We start from the raw sequence: 13,568 nt of genomic DNA, 5'->3' as shown, positions 1-13,568 counted from the left end.
AGTGAAAACGTTATATAGAAGAGAAAATCTCTCTTTCTGTCTCTCTCTCTCTCTCTCTTTCTTTCTCTCTTGCAGAATAGCGCTGCTATTATTATTCAGGATGTTGAGCGCATTCTAAATAAACATCCGCGGCCGAGTCGTAGACGGAAGTCGTTAATAGAGTATTCTCGATAAAGCCTGGCAAAGGCAGTTGGGATGATATAACGATAAGCGTGACGTAAGAATACAAGTTATAGCAACTGGACGATGACATTCTGATTTAATATTGGCTCTTGAACCAACCGAGAATCCTTCTCATGCATAACGCACAAACTCAGTGTACAGTAATTTCTGATAGATGACGCGTTTTCAATTGATTATTTTCTTTTGAACATCTTTCTATTTATAGCCAAGTTGTTTATTAATACTTTGTAAAAAATTTCCGGAATTTCTAAGTAATTTTATTAAAAATTCTAGGTAGAATTGGAGAACCTTTTAATGCAATTAGAATTTATAAGCAATGCGAATAAATTATATATACAACCTTGGCTAAGGTATAAAACATAAATACAGAGTATCCCCATAAATGGACGTTCTACATCTGCACTGTCAGACAAATAATGATAACTCAGTCCCCTACATTAAATAACATTTTGATATTTTAAATTTAAATTTTCATCTGTGTCAAAAAATATACAGTATAACAAAGTAATATTTATTTCTATAACAATTTTAGTTTTCCTTTGGATTTTATTGCCATCGTTTTTAAAGAAGATGCAATAAATAGAAGGTACTTTATACTTATAGCCAAGACTGCAATAACATAAGTTAGGAGAAGACCGAGATTCCACGAGATTACATCAATCCTTTTTACAATTGAAGCCATGAAACCTATAGGATACTGAGAAGGCTCACTATACTATCAATTGAGTTATTCTCTTTTATTGTAAATTATCTTCTACTGTCATCCTGATTTTTTAAATAAAAACTCACGAGTCACATGAGAATATACGTGAATATATGTTATACTTATTGCTAACTGATTATCACATTTTATGACATTGTGATATTTTGAATTATCAAGAAAAAATAGTCAAAGAAATAATGTTTTCAGAAAAAGACAGACATTTAAATTTAAAAGAAAAATTCTAATTTTGCTATTTTTACAATTCTAAAGATTTCCTTGAGTAACAATAAAATTCAGGAATAAAAGAAATCCTCTGAAAATTTCAAACTTTTTCAAGTAAACATCTTGTTATCCCTTCAAAAAGCATGAAGATCATTGATTTAGATAAATGTTCGATGATCAAATACCAGTGCAACTTGTATCATTATTTCAATAGCTGTTATCGTATTTCAAATAAGAAACGAGGAAACGCAATCGCCCGATATCTGCTCAATTCGCGGAAGTCGTGCCCCGTCGTCAGGTTGTGCAGGTCAGTGCTACTCGAGGAACCGAGTTTACGACACTTCGAGCGTTCCCAACGAATCGCCTCTCGGAAAAGGTGGGGTCGTCGACCTCGGGCATGTCGCGTCCTAGGACGAGAAATGCCTTTCAGCTGTTAAAATCCTTCAAACGAGAGAGACTATGCCCAAACGCGAGAAGCCGCCGTTATTTTTAGCGCTCGTCGGTGACACCACGGGGAAGCGATTTTCAGCAGCGTCATCTCCGCCGCGCCCATTTCCATTTTCTTCCCGTCTGGCAGATCAAGAGAGCTCGATGAGATTTCGTTCGGTTATTCTCTCCAGTACACAGAAATTCTCTAACGTCTCGCGGCGATTGTCGCTACTGTCAACTATAGCGACTGTCAATGGCAAGGACGATCCTGCAAAAAAGCGCAGCTCTCGTTGGCTGTCACTAGTTAACAATAATTGTCGAGAAAAACGTTAGAAAATCCCACTACCAGTTCCCTCCTCGGGATCTATCCGCTCGCGTGTGCTCTTTGCGCGTCGCGCTCGTCGGGAAAAAATCAAATTCATCCGGCGAGCGACGCGAGGAATGTCGCCGTGAGTCAGATACGAATGTCCCGCGAGCGAATGCTCGCACGCTACACTAAAATTGGAACTTGCTGGCGTCATAAGCGTAAAAAGCACGAAGACGCCTCGCCTCTGTGCGGCTGGGTTTTGTTTTCGACCGTAATGCTTGGTGTGATTATATCCGGCTCGGTTAACGTCTTGGCGATGAAAGCGTTAATGACGTCCCATCGCAAACTCTCTTGAAGCGACGGAATTCAAATTACTTTCGACGGTCTAACAGCCAAGAACATCCAATGTCTTTTGTAATCAAAACATGTGCGAAACTTTGTATTCTTTTTCTCCTTCAATCTCGTTTAATTAAATCGTTCTTCATTAAAATGTTGAGACGTATGAATCTGATGATAAATGATTGAAAATATCTGCAAACTTTCGAAGGTATATAATTAGTTTAATAAACCACATCATCCATTTAATTTTAAACGGATCATAATGTTTTCAGAAGATTACAGATTACATTTTAGATTAAGATATCGAGATTATCCTAGCGATGGCTTCTCGCCAAAGAAATTTTTCCTGATGAAAAGATCGATCATCAATTTGTGTGTGTCATTAAATTTACTCTTAAGATAGTATAATACATGCAAGGAATTTATCTCGTTTTCAATATATAATATTATACATACAGGAGGTTCCTGGTTTAAATCACTAAATTTAAAATACGAATATAGGATCTCAAAACAAACAAAATTTTCCTATAGAAGTTTGCTCGCAAATGTTCTATTCAAAAGATATTTTTAAGTTTCATGCTATAGAAATAATAAATAATATCGATACATCTCTTAATTTTGTAAAGTACCGTTAATGACCTTCAATCATTAAAACGGAGAATAATGCGTGTGAAGAAATTACAGACGAACACGTATCAATCAACCACTCCTTCTCTTGTCGACAAGTACAATGTTTGTCTCAGGGCTGAAAACTGTATCATTTTGAACAAATATTTAATAATTACATTTTCATTGTTTTAAAGGAGATCAATCTATAATGAACATATATTTATTTGGTATATCAACCATTAATTTGATTTAAAAATATATATATATATATCATTTATTATTATATTAAAAATATTTATTTACCGTAAAAATGTTTAGTTAATACTGCCCAAACAAATATTTATAAAAATTTAATAAATGTTTTTCAGTGTATAACTTTGTAGTTTAAGAAGTCAATATATCTCTTAAACAAAGCGTTTGCGAGCAAACTTTCAGAGGAAAATCTTGTTTTGAGGTCTTAAGTTCATATTTCAAGTTTGGCGGTTTAACCCGGGAACATCCTATATATGATATTGTACAGCCGGCGGCTGTAATAAAGAGACCGTTGCTAAGAGAGATATCGCGAAAGACCGGCTTTTAAACCGGCGTGGCGTACGTGCGAAAGCCGAAAGGAAGTGTGCGATATCGAGGGATTAAGACGGACGATCCTCCGGATGATTCATCCGAGTCTGCGGTTAGGTCGCTCCGACGACTGTAGGACGACCGTTGCAGCGTTGTCGCCACTCGCCAGTCAGCGATTCTCATGCGATGAAACGCGAGAAACTCGTTACGCGGGACAATTTCCGTGTCGATCTCCCGCAGAACAACGAGGTGGGATCGGCACTTTTTCGGATGCGAAAAAAAGAGAAACGATCGGTCTCGCCGCTCGACTGCAGCGTCAACGTTGGACACCCGACGGTTGGAGGGAGAGTCAAGATACCTCGGTCGGCTGTTGTGGCCTTCGACCGATCTTTTTGAGGACGAGGTTCGCCGCTGCCAGACCGGTCGGATACGCCGGTGTGCGTGGAGAAAATAATCACCACCGATATTTCGTTCGGCCTCGCGCGGTGCACCGACGTCCAATAACGATCTCACTCGCGTCGGTTCTTCGAACCTCACTATCGTAATTTAGTAGCTTCCCTTTACAGATCTTTCTAGATAATAAGATATTTCTTTCTGCGAATGTAATGTCGGAAAAGAAAAAAGCCGCTTGGAAATTATAATGTTACGAACTCAGAAAACTATCCCACGAAGGGCAATTAATGTCAATTGAACTACAATAATTGACAAGCTTGTATAGAGTTGGTCAATTTCAATAATTTTTTAATAATCGGGAATAATTATTTAATCAGTCTAATTAAATAAGAAAATTTCTATATCTGGTCAAAGTGCTTAATTTCTATGAATTTATACATATCTGATTCAACAAACTGTGCACCGAAATCTTTTTCGGTCTGAAAATCATAAACAGAACTGGAGTAATAATATCACTTATTAAATTGAAAATTCAATAATTCTTTTAATAAGCATTTTTTAATAAGAATATTACTATATAATTAGATGTGTTAATAAAAATCTTAAATCTGCAAATAATTTTATTGCAAAGATCTTATTTTAGCAAAGTCAATCTTTAATAAATCTATTTAAAACATATTTAATCGATGTTCTTAATATGTTTTAAACATGTTGCTTTTCGTAATACTATTTAAAGCACGTATGAATTTAAAAACATGTTAAATAAATAATGTTTCGCTCTTTGAAAAAAAAACATTATCTTTTATTAACCCTGTTTAACATACCAGGATGATAACAGGGAGATGAAAGGGGATGAGATGTCTCAGAACGAATCGTTAATAGATCGAGTACAGCACGATAATGAGGCGAAGGACCTGGTGTAACCCAAATTTCACCTTTCGTGCGACGTCTTGTGAATGGGTACCCCCTTCCTCCCACTTGGCGTCCCTCTCTCCTTCTTATCCTCCCCCATTCCTTCAGAGCCTCGTTCTCCAACGAATCCTTTCGAGACGAAGAAACGCTCCAGGCGTTTCGCTTCAGTAACCGCGGTCTTGGTTCAGCTCCTCCCGGATTCCTTTGTTTAATGCCTTATTGCGATCTTTTAACGCCGTTGCACTGTTGCCATGCGCCGCGCCGAGAGGAGCCCGAGCTACACTGCGTCTATTCCGGAGATTTCAATTAGTCGAAATTAAACGGAATCGGTTTCGTTAATCATTTATTACCTGAGAAAATTGTAAACCGGACGGTAGTCCGCTAATAAAAGTAAAGCGAAATTTGGATTGGAGTACAAGTCCCTGATTACGACTACTGACCACTTTGAATTGCGACCGATATTAAAGCAATTCTTATAATTTATATCCAAATGAATGTGTTATTAGTTTAATTGAGTAGAAAAACTTTGAATATAGTATTTGAAAGTAATTTTGTTAAAACAAATCAATTATGAAAATAATTATATAGGATACTCAAGCTGATTATTATAATATCAACGTTTGTTTTGCATTACTTATTATGTTTGAGTTTTCTTCATAATTATTTTAATGATTTAATAAAATAATTTTCAGATATTTAGTTAACTGCGAATTTTTAGATTTATTTCAACAAAATCTCTAACAAAATTCGGCTACATGTAAAAATATGATGATACAAATAAAATTTTTACAATCTAAATGCAATTCCAGAATTATCTTATTTTACGATATGCCAAATTGGTAGCAAATTAAATTTTTTATTTCTACGTTCTATAGATAATAAAATTAGAACGATTTCGTTGCGTCGCTCATGTAAATAAAAGCTGCTGTTATTCAATTTATCAACATTTCTTTGTTTTAAATCAATAATCTATAAAATTGACATTCCGGGTCATTTGTCATACAAATTGAATAATATAATTACTGTAACGTAATAAACTCGTCTATGTCTACCAAGATACGACTTCATCGAGACAAATTGCACAAGATTACGTCTCGGTATATAAGCAGATGCGACTCACGTACCGACGGCTATGCTGTCATCGTGGATTTAAGCGCTATGCGCCCCCGTGTGATTCAGAACGTTATTTAAAATAAGGAGCGGACTATGTGTCGGAGCTGTATGTGCAGTCATGTCAACGATGCGTCAGAGCGTGACGGAATCTCCGACGTATTTCTTCGGGATGCTGCGTGACCATCGTTGCTCGCTTGTCAGCCACCAAGGCTTTTCTTCTTTCACCGTGCTTTCCGAAAAATGTCGTCGAAGTCAATTTTAAATGCGTCGCACGTACAAATTATTGACACAAAGATAAGAAACCGTCTCGTGCGTGCGCTGACGGATCTATAGGGGAGGAAGATTACGAGGGCCATGACCTTTCTTGGAATTTCCTCTTTTAAAAATATTTGTAGAAAATGTATCGCTATATGTATATTTTTAATATTTCTGAAATGCTTAATCACAATTTTGATATGCTAAAAATATTTTTTAATTCGAGAAACTTTTAGATGCATATATAAAAAACAAAGGCTATTGCATTGCTCTTCTTTAATATAAATTTAAATAAAACGTTTCATAAATTATATATTTAAATTATACTTTTTTAATATAATAATTTAATATTATATCGCGTTTTCACATTTGATCTTAAGAGAAAAATGTCGGTTGTGTGCAGGCGACAATGGTCTTATTTGACAAATTTCTGGATTCATCAATGCACGCGCGCTACTCGCACGGTACTCGCTTTCCCGAATTAACAATTATGGGAACGTGAGATGGATAGAGAAGATCCTTAATGCTACGCACGTTGCGTTCTCTGAGTTCTCTCCTCCGAAGTTTTCACCGTGCAATATGAGTATTGGCCTTTACGCTTCTGAGATCCGCGTAAAGCGAGAAGGGATCGGCACATTCCATCGGTTGTCACATATATCGCCTACCCCCAACTACAATATTTATTAGTCGAGAGTCCAGACGTATAAGTGATACGTGCTTTAGTCTATTGGTTGACGAATAATTGAAGCTTCGAGTGAATTAGGGATTCGAATCGGATAAATCAACTTAAGTCATTAATCTATTATTCGTGATCGTCTGAGCGATCCATATAAAAACACTAAGATAACACAATTTATATTTCATAGATTAAGTACTTAAGCCATTAATGTGTATAGATTCTTGTATTATCAAAACCCATTCCATCACTTTTAAAAATGAATTTACAATCATAAATAGCATAATTTAATTTAATTTATAATAATTATTCTCGACAAACAATCAAAGTAACAATAGATTGTTTTCAATCGATTGCGAACGAAAGACTTTTCAATTAAATTGGATAAAATAACAATTATTTCTTGTTTAAATTTAATTTAATTCAATTTAATTTAATTTAAACAAGATACAATTATCCAAATCTACTACAGTTAAATTCGTGAAAAGTCTCTCATTCTCATTTACGATTGAAAAAAGCTATTGTTGCTCCGACCATTGAAGAGAAAAAAATAGATCGCTTTCTGAATCGCGTTGAAAATTTTGCTGCAACGAAAATAAACGCATATGGAAAAAAATAGATTGGATGGTTCAGCAAAGCTAGTTTATTGGATGAGTTCAATATCTGAAACTAACAAAATTTTATGATTCAATAAAGAAATTATGTATCTGTAAGCAATTATCAGTATATTAACTTAGCTAATTTTTTGATACAATAACAGCAAGTTTTCTTTATTACAGCAGCAAAAGTTACGGGCTACCTTAGCATGTTTCGTTAAAAATCTTGTTAAGTCTGTTAAAAGTTATCTTTGGTGTATTAAAACGAATTTGCTGTATTATTACAAGTATTGCAACAAATATAATTCAGTACAGTATTCCAACGTTATAGTGCAACGCGCTCTCTATATAGAAATTGTGGTGGGATCTGGCATTTACGTAATTTTCAAATTCCATGTGCGAAAAGCGCGAAAGAAAGATTACGTCGGCGCGGAGGATGGCGACGATAATCGCGCACTTCCTAACGGGGAGGCATATTTTCGCGGACGCAACGGACGATACGGTAGTTTCGCGAGAGGGGAGAGATTTCCGGACTCCTTTCGATGAGTGTGCACGGTACCGTTGCTGGGAAAACGTCTGTCGCGCAGCGTCGATCGCTCGATTACTTTGAGTTTTCTCTCTCTCTCTCTCTCTCTCTCTCTTTCTCTCTCTATCTTTTTGCCTTGCTCTCACAATCAGAAGACAGAGTCAAATTGCATCACCTTATGCGCGCATTTAGCCGCGATTGTTCGCGATTCTATGCGCATCACGCGTACGGACGCAATCGATGTCGATGTCCGTGACCGATAGATATCTAATTTCGAAGCAATATCGGACACGACGAGGTCTTCTAGAAGATAATCGGCGTCGTCATTAAATAAGCGAGTTGACTGAGCAAGCATGATATAATTTCCCGATGATCAAAGATTAATATACATAAACGTTATATATTATAACGTTTTTGAAAAAATAGTAAACAAAATTAATTCGTTTAATAATTTTTCAATTATTTTCCAATTAAATTTCAACATTTAATTTCGTAGAAATATAAAAATTAATAATTTCTAAATAATATTCTATTACAGTTTCTACATAATTACAATTTCTAAAATCTATAACTATTAGATTTTATAAGAATTTTTGCTATCCAGTAGTGTTTTCAAGAATGATAAAATAGGCTTTAAAAATTCAGGAATCGATAATAGTTTACAATAATTAGTCTTATATAATCATTAATTATAAATTATATACTCTTATATAAATATCTACTTGTTTCTATAAAAAGTCTTAAATTATCATAAATAATAGATTAACAACTTAAGTTAATTTGTCACGAGTTTCTAATTTACCTAGATTTTCAATTATTCATTAACCGAATAAATTAATAACTACAATTTCTTAATGATAACTTCACATTGATTTTGCTATTTAACAGCTTTTTCAAAAAATTCTCTTAAAGATACTAGAGAGAATTTTTTCCTTCCCTGTCTGCCATTCTTTATCGTTATTCGCGCTTGACAGTTAATTGATTGCGGATAATCCGCGACTTACCAGGGCGAATTTGTACGAAGGCAATCGATCGGACTCCTAATATTCTCCTCGAGGTCTTTCTCCTTAGAGGCACTATGAATCACTGTGAATCACTGAGTCACCAACTGAGAGACGCGAGACGCGAGCTCGCGGCGAAAAATTAATCGAAGGGAAAATGTCCCGAGGAAAAGGCGAAACGGGAGAGAGACGGCCGACCGTGCAGACGGATGACGAGCGAGTGAGAGATCGGAGAAGCCGCCAAGCTTGTGCCGATCGGCCTGCCTGCTCGAGAACGAAGGAAAAGGCGAGCACCGAGTTTGCGTTACATTCGACAGATCTCCCTTCGACACTAGTAAGGCAAAAAAAAAAAAAACAAAACGAAGCAGTCGAGAAGACGTCTACAACGTTTTCGAGACAGTGTCTTGTATTAAGACAAGAACGATGATTCAATTACGAGTTTATATACAGTAAAAGAAATACGTTGGATTCCGGAAAAGATTTATCGACTTTATTGCTTCCGTCCGGCTGAAGATTGCTGTTACTAGGAAATATATCGTTTGCAATATAAGTGTCAAACATCAAGTACACGTGATACCGTATCTATCAACTATCTGAAATGTACCGAGTATCTCGGACACATTTCTTTTTTACTGCACTTGACCGATTCCGAGTAAACTTTTCTTTCTCGAGAATATTTATATTTTAAGCACTATTCATTTGTAATTCATGCAGATCGATATTTTTGTTACTAAAAACTCAAAATTAAACAAAGAATCAGAAGAAAGATTTATATTTATAAAGCATACATCTGGGGACACATACATTGAATATCCATACGGAAAGAAAGGTTTTGTTGAAATAGCAGATGAATGAGAAATTGCCACAATTTTATGAAATCGCAGCTAGCACAAGCTGTTTTTTATTTTTATCATTTCTAGAGAGAATAATAAAAATAAAATAAAACATTTGTATTTAAAATAAAAAGTAATAAAATAATAAATATTCAGATTTTGAAAATAAAATGAAGTACTCGGAATGATGCGTTTAAAAGTGCACATCAGCAACTCTATGACAATACGATTACCAGATGTATATACTATATTTTAATGATAACAATCATTACACGGAAAAAATAATTTTATTGAAGTATCTAAAAATTTAGGTAAATATAGATCTGAAAATAACTTTCGTTCGGATCATCAAAATGACTACACAAACTGGTTGCTAGAATGCTAAAATTTTTTGTAGCATTCCTGACCATGTCTGAGAGATGTATTTTGATACTCCAAATAAAATTATTTCCGGATCTATTATATTAAATTAAATTTTTTTACGTATCAGCAAAATCATTCTTTTCGTGTAATAATTATATTATTGTTATTATTATTAATTTATACAACTGATGACCGTTGTTACGTAATTGCTGATATCGTTCACTTTTAAATGCTTGAAATGTTATTATTTTAAATTTGAATGTTTTATTTTATTTTTATTATTCCCTCTGGAAACAAAAATAAAAAACAGCTCTTATATCTAACTGCGTTTTCATGAAATTGTGGCAATTTTTCATTCACCTGCTACTTCAGCTGTTTCAATCTCTTCCCGCTATCTCATCTCTCGTTGTAAAAAAAGTAGCTTAGCTTACGCGAGAAAAGAACCGATCGTCATACAGTACATGTATAAACAGCGGAACTGTCAGTCATATTTCCTCGGAGTATCGCATATTATAGCGATTCTTTGTACACTGAAAAAAGTCTGCAGGTAATAGCTATCACCAAATATTCAGAAATAATGCCAATTAATATTTGGTTAATATAACTAAAAATAATTCTGTTTTCCTAAATATTTACTAAATATAATATAATAATATAACCAATCTTTAAGTAACATTTACTAAATATTTGAAAAAATAGAAATTATTTTTGGTTATATTAATCAAACATTTGAATTACCTTACCCAATATTTGGTATAGATATTACCAGATTCCTTTTTCAGTGGATTTCGTGCAAAAGCATCAGGAAGGCCAACCGATCGGCAGGAGAGCGCATCGCGCAAAATGCTATACGCAAATTTTATGTCACGTCCATTCCGGAAATCGAGGAAACAGAGCATAGCAAGTAAATGCCACGAATATAACGAGAGAGAAAGAGAGAAAAAGAGAGAGACTGGATTACAAAGAGATTCGTCTTTTCTAGCACAAATTCCCCGACGAAACGACATCGTTTCCCCTACTTTCTCGAGTATCATAGTATCGTTGGAGTGCTACGAGCGCTTCAAGCGATATGGCAATGGAAACGATTCGACTTGGATTTTCTGCAAGAGCATACTTATCGCTTAAAGTACGTCGTATCGATCAATGTACGTTGAATACGTGCACGCGGTGTACTTACCGGCGATGATATTCAATGGATTTTCTCCTCGTTATTGCTCGATAAGAAATTTCTTCCACAATCTTCTAAGAATTTACCCGTGAAAAGTTATTGCGATTCGCAAAAGAGATCAATTTCTTAAGCTATATAAATTAGTTGCGTTTTAAAAATGTCCTTCGTTTTGAACATTTTTAGTACCCCAAAGATTGTCTAAAAATTAATTGAAAATTAAACCTGTGATGCTTCAGTGCTTTTTAAAAAGTCTTCAACTCTCACTTAATAGCGTCTTCATTTGGTTGATCACAATAAAATTGAATCACGAGGTAAATCCTTGAATAAATGAATAATATTCGCGAAAGCGACAGAAACGAGAGAAAGAAGAAGAATATGTTTAACACAGAACATCCGTGGCTGCCAAAAATTTCTGGCAACATATTATACAACTTTACGATAATTTTTGTCAATTTATTTTCTAATTTATATTATAAATTAATAAAATTTTTAAGTTTATTATAATAAACTTAAAAATATGATATTTTAAATGCTGGGATGCATTAAAAGCAGGCTTTATCAATTTTTTAGCAATCTTTAAAGAAGTTAAAAACGTTAAAAAATTGATTATGGGTATGTTCCGTTTTTACTGGCAGTGCAGTAAACGTGACGTCATAACAGTGTACCGCCGCAGCTGTTTCAAAATTACTGTGGTACTGTCAGCACTGCTGTAACGTCGTATTTTAGAACAAATTTAAAGTGCTACACTGCGACTGTCTCACCTCGAAAGCTGCAGTAGTCGCAGTGACAACATGGCTACCATTTATGACGTTATTGATGTTACTAGATAATGTCGCAGTGCGCTGCGCATTAATAATGGAACGATTTTTCAGTACTGCCAGCACTGGCAGTCTATATCGGAACACACCCTATATTATGCCGTTGTATTTAGATACTTAGGTACAAAGCAGCCTTTGTAATATGCAGCCTTTGTAATACGCACTAATCCAGTAGTGCGCGAATTCACTATTTGATTAATTACTAAATCAAGTGAAATAACTCACAGGGATTCTGCAACACCTGTCGGTAGACACGGAGCGCCGCGGTTCTCTGATCGACGTAGTCCCACAATCCGTCACAGGCGATTATAAGAAAATCCTCGTTGCCATCCAGAGTTACGCATCGAATCTCGGGCTCGCCGCTGATATACGGTTTATACGGGACATCGCCTGGAAAAAGAAACGAAAGAGCGCTGTTAAAAGAGGCACGCGCTCGCGGAGGCTTGCACTATAGGCGCGAACGCGAAAAGCGGAAAGGAATGTTCAGCTCCGAAAGTATGCGATTAAGATTGAAGCGGAGGCAACTGTTACGGTTTACCCATTGGTAAAGCCCGTAATTCAGATATTTTACACGTGAAAAACACGCCACGCGGCGCGCAATTAAGTATAATTAACTGTTTAATGAATAGCGCGGCTAATTTAAATAACGACGCCACTGCAACAACGCCGCGCTTCCGGTTATTATGAATCTGAACGCCGCTTTTTCTTCCATATACTATCCTCTCGAAACCGCGCCGGAGCTTGATGTACACACACGAGAAAACATATTTGCATCACGCAACCGAATTATCTCATTCACCATAATACAAATTAATTTTTACAATTTCGTAATGAATCCTACGAAGCTTTTATATTTAGGACCTGTTACGCTAACATTATTGCGTTAATTAATTTCAGTTAATTAAATTCTCTATGCTAACGATGGCGAGTCATTAAACCAGGCTTATTTAATTCGCGCTCATACAATCGCTTGATACAATCGGATTTTATACGACGTAATTTAATGAGGAATAGGGCAACGCAAATGCTCATGTGAATGAAAAATGTCGCAATAAAAATCTTTTACAGATCGTGGATGGTCATCTTGGTCTCTGGAGCACGTCGGGAGATCAACGCTTCGATAAACTTTCGATAGATCGCGGCTCGCGAGCCCTACGCATCCGAAGGCAAGCAAGAACGAGAGAAACAGAGTCTTTTAATTATTCCGAACATGCGGTTGTGCGAGCCACACTTGGTAGAGCGCTCCCGGAGCGTAACTGCACGTAGTATTGTGTCAGCGGGCGAACGGAACTAACAGGATACCCAGCACGCGGCTAGAATTTTTCTTTTCTCTCTTTCCTCCCTCACCTTTACAGGTCGTGCTTTGAGCCGTAGTTGGGCACGGGCTCACCCGGGCACTCGTTCCATACTTGGCTACATTGCATATTGGCGGATCCAGGAATTTGTCAAGGGAGGGGCCATTAATGCGCCACAAGCGAAATTTTTTTCAGATCAAATATGAAAAGATAGAATATTAAAAAAATTATTATTTAAATTATTATATTAATCATGTATTATTTAA

The 13,568-nt window shown here is 35.8% G+C and overlaps 2 protein-coding genes across 2 annotated transcripts in view; both read right to left on the bottom strand.

The window, feature by feature from the left end:
- Positions 1 to 8,875, bottom strand: part of LOC108772053 (kinesin-related protein 4) — a 51,667-nt gene extending 42,792 nt beyond the window's left edge. The window contains exon 1 of the mRNA XM_018537504.1: positions 8,829 to 8,875. The gene's annotated coding sequence lies outside the window, so the exon portion shown is untranslated. The remainder of the gene's footprint in view (positions 1 to 8,828) is intronic.
- Positions 8,876 to 12,209: 3,334 nt separating this feature from the next.
- LOC108772054 (protein phosphatase 1F) overlaps positions 12,210 to 13,568 on the bottom strand; it is an 8,755-nt gene continuing 7,396 nt past the window's right edge. Inside the window, exon 7 of the mRNA XM_018537505.1 lies at positions 12,210 to 12,397. Coding sequence (XP_018393007.1) covers positions 12,210 to 12,397 — 188 coding nt within the window. The remainder of the gene's footprint in view (positions 12,398 to 13,568) is intronic.

This window comes from Cyphomyrmex costatus, unplaced genomic scaffold (genome assembly GCF_001594065.2).
Source record: "Cyphomyrmex costatus isolate MS0001 unplaced genomic scaffold, Ccosl1.0 scaffold175, whole genome shotgun sequence".
Lineage (NCBI taxonomy): Eukaryota > Metazoa > Arthropoda > Insecta > Hymenoptera > Formicidae > Cyphomyrmex > Cyphomyrmex costatus.
The sequence above is the reverse complement of the archived record's forward strand: the minus strand, read 5'-3'. Positions and strand labels throughout refer to the sequence as shown.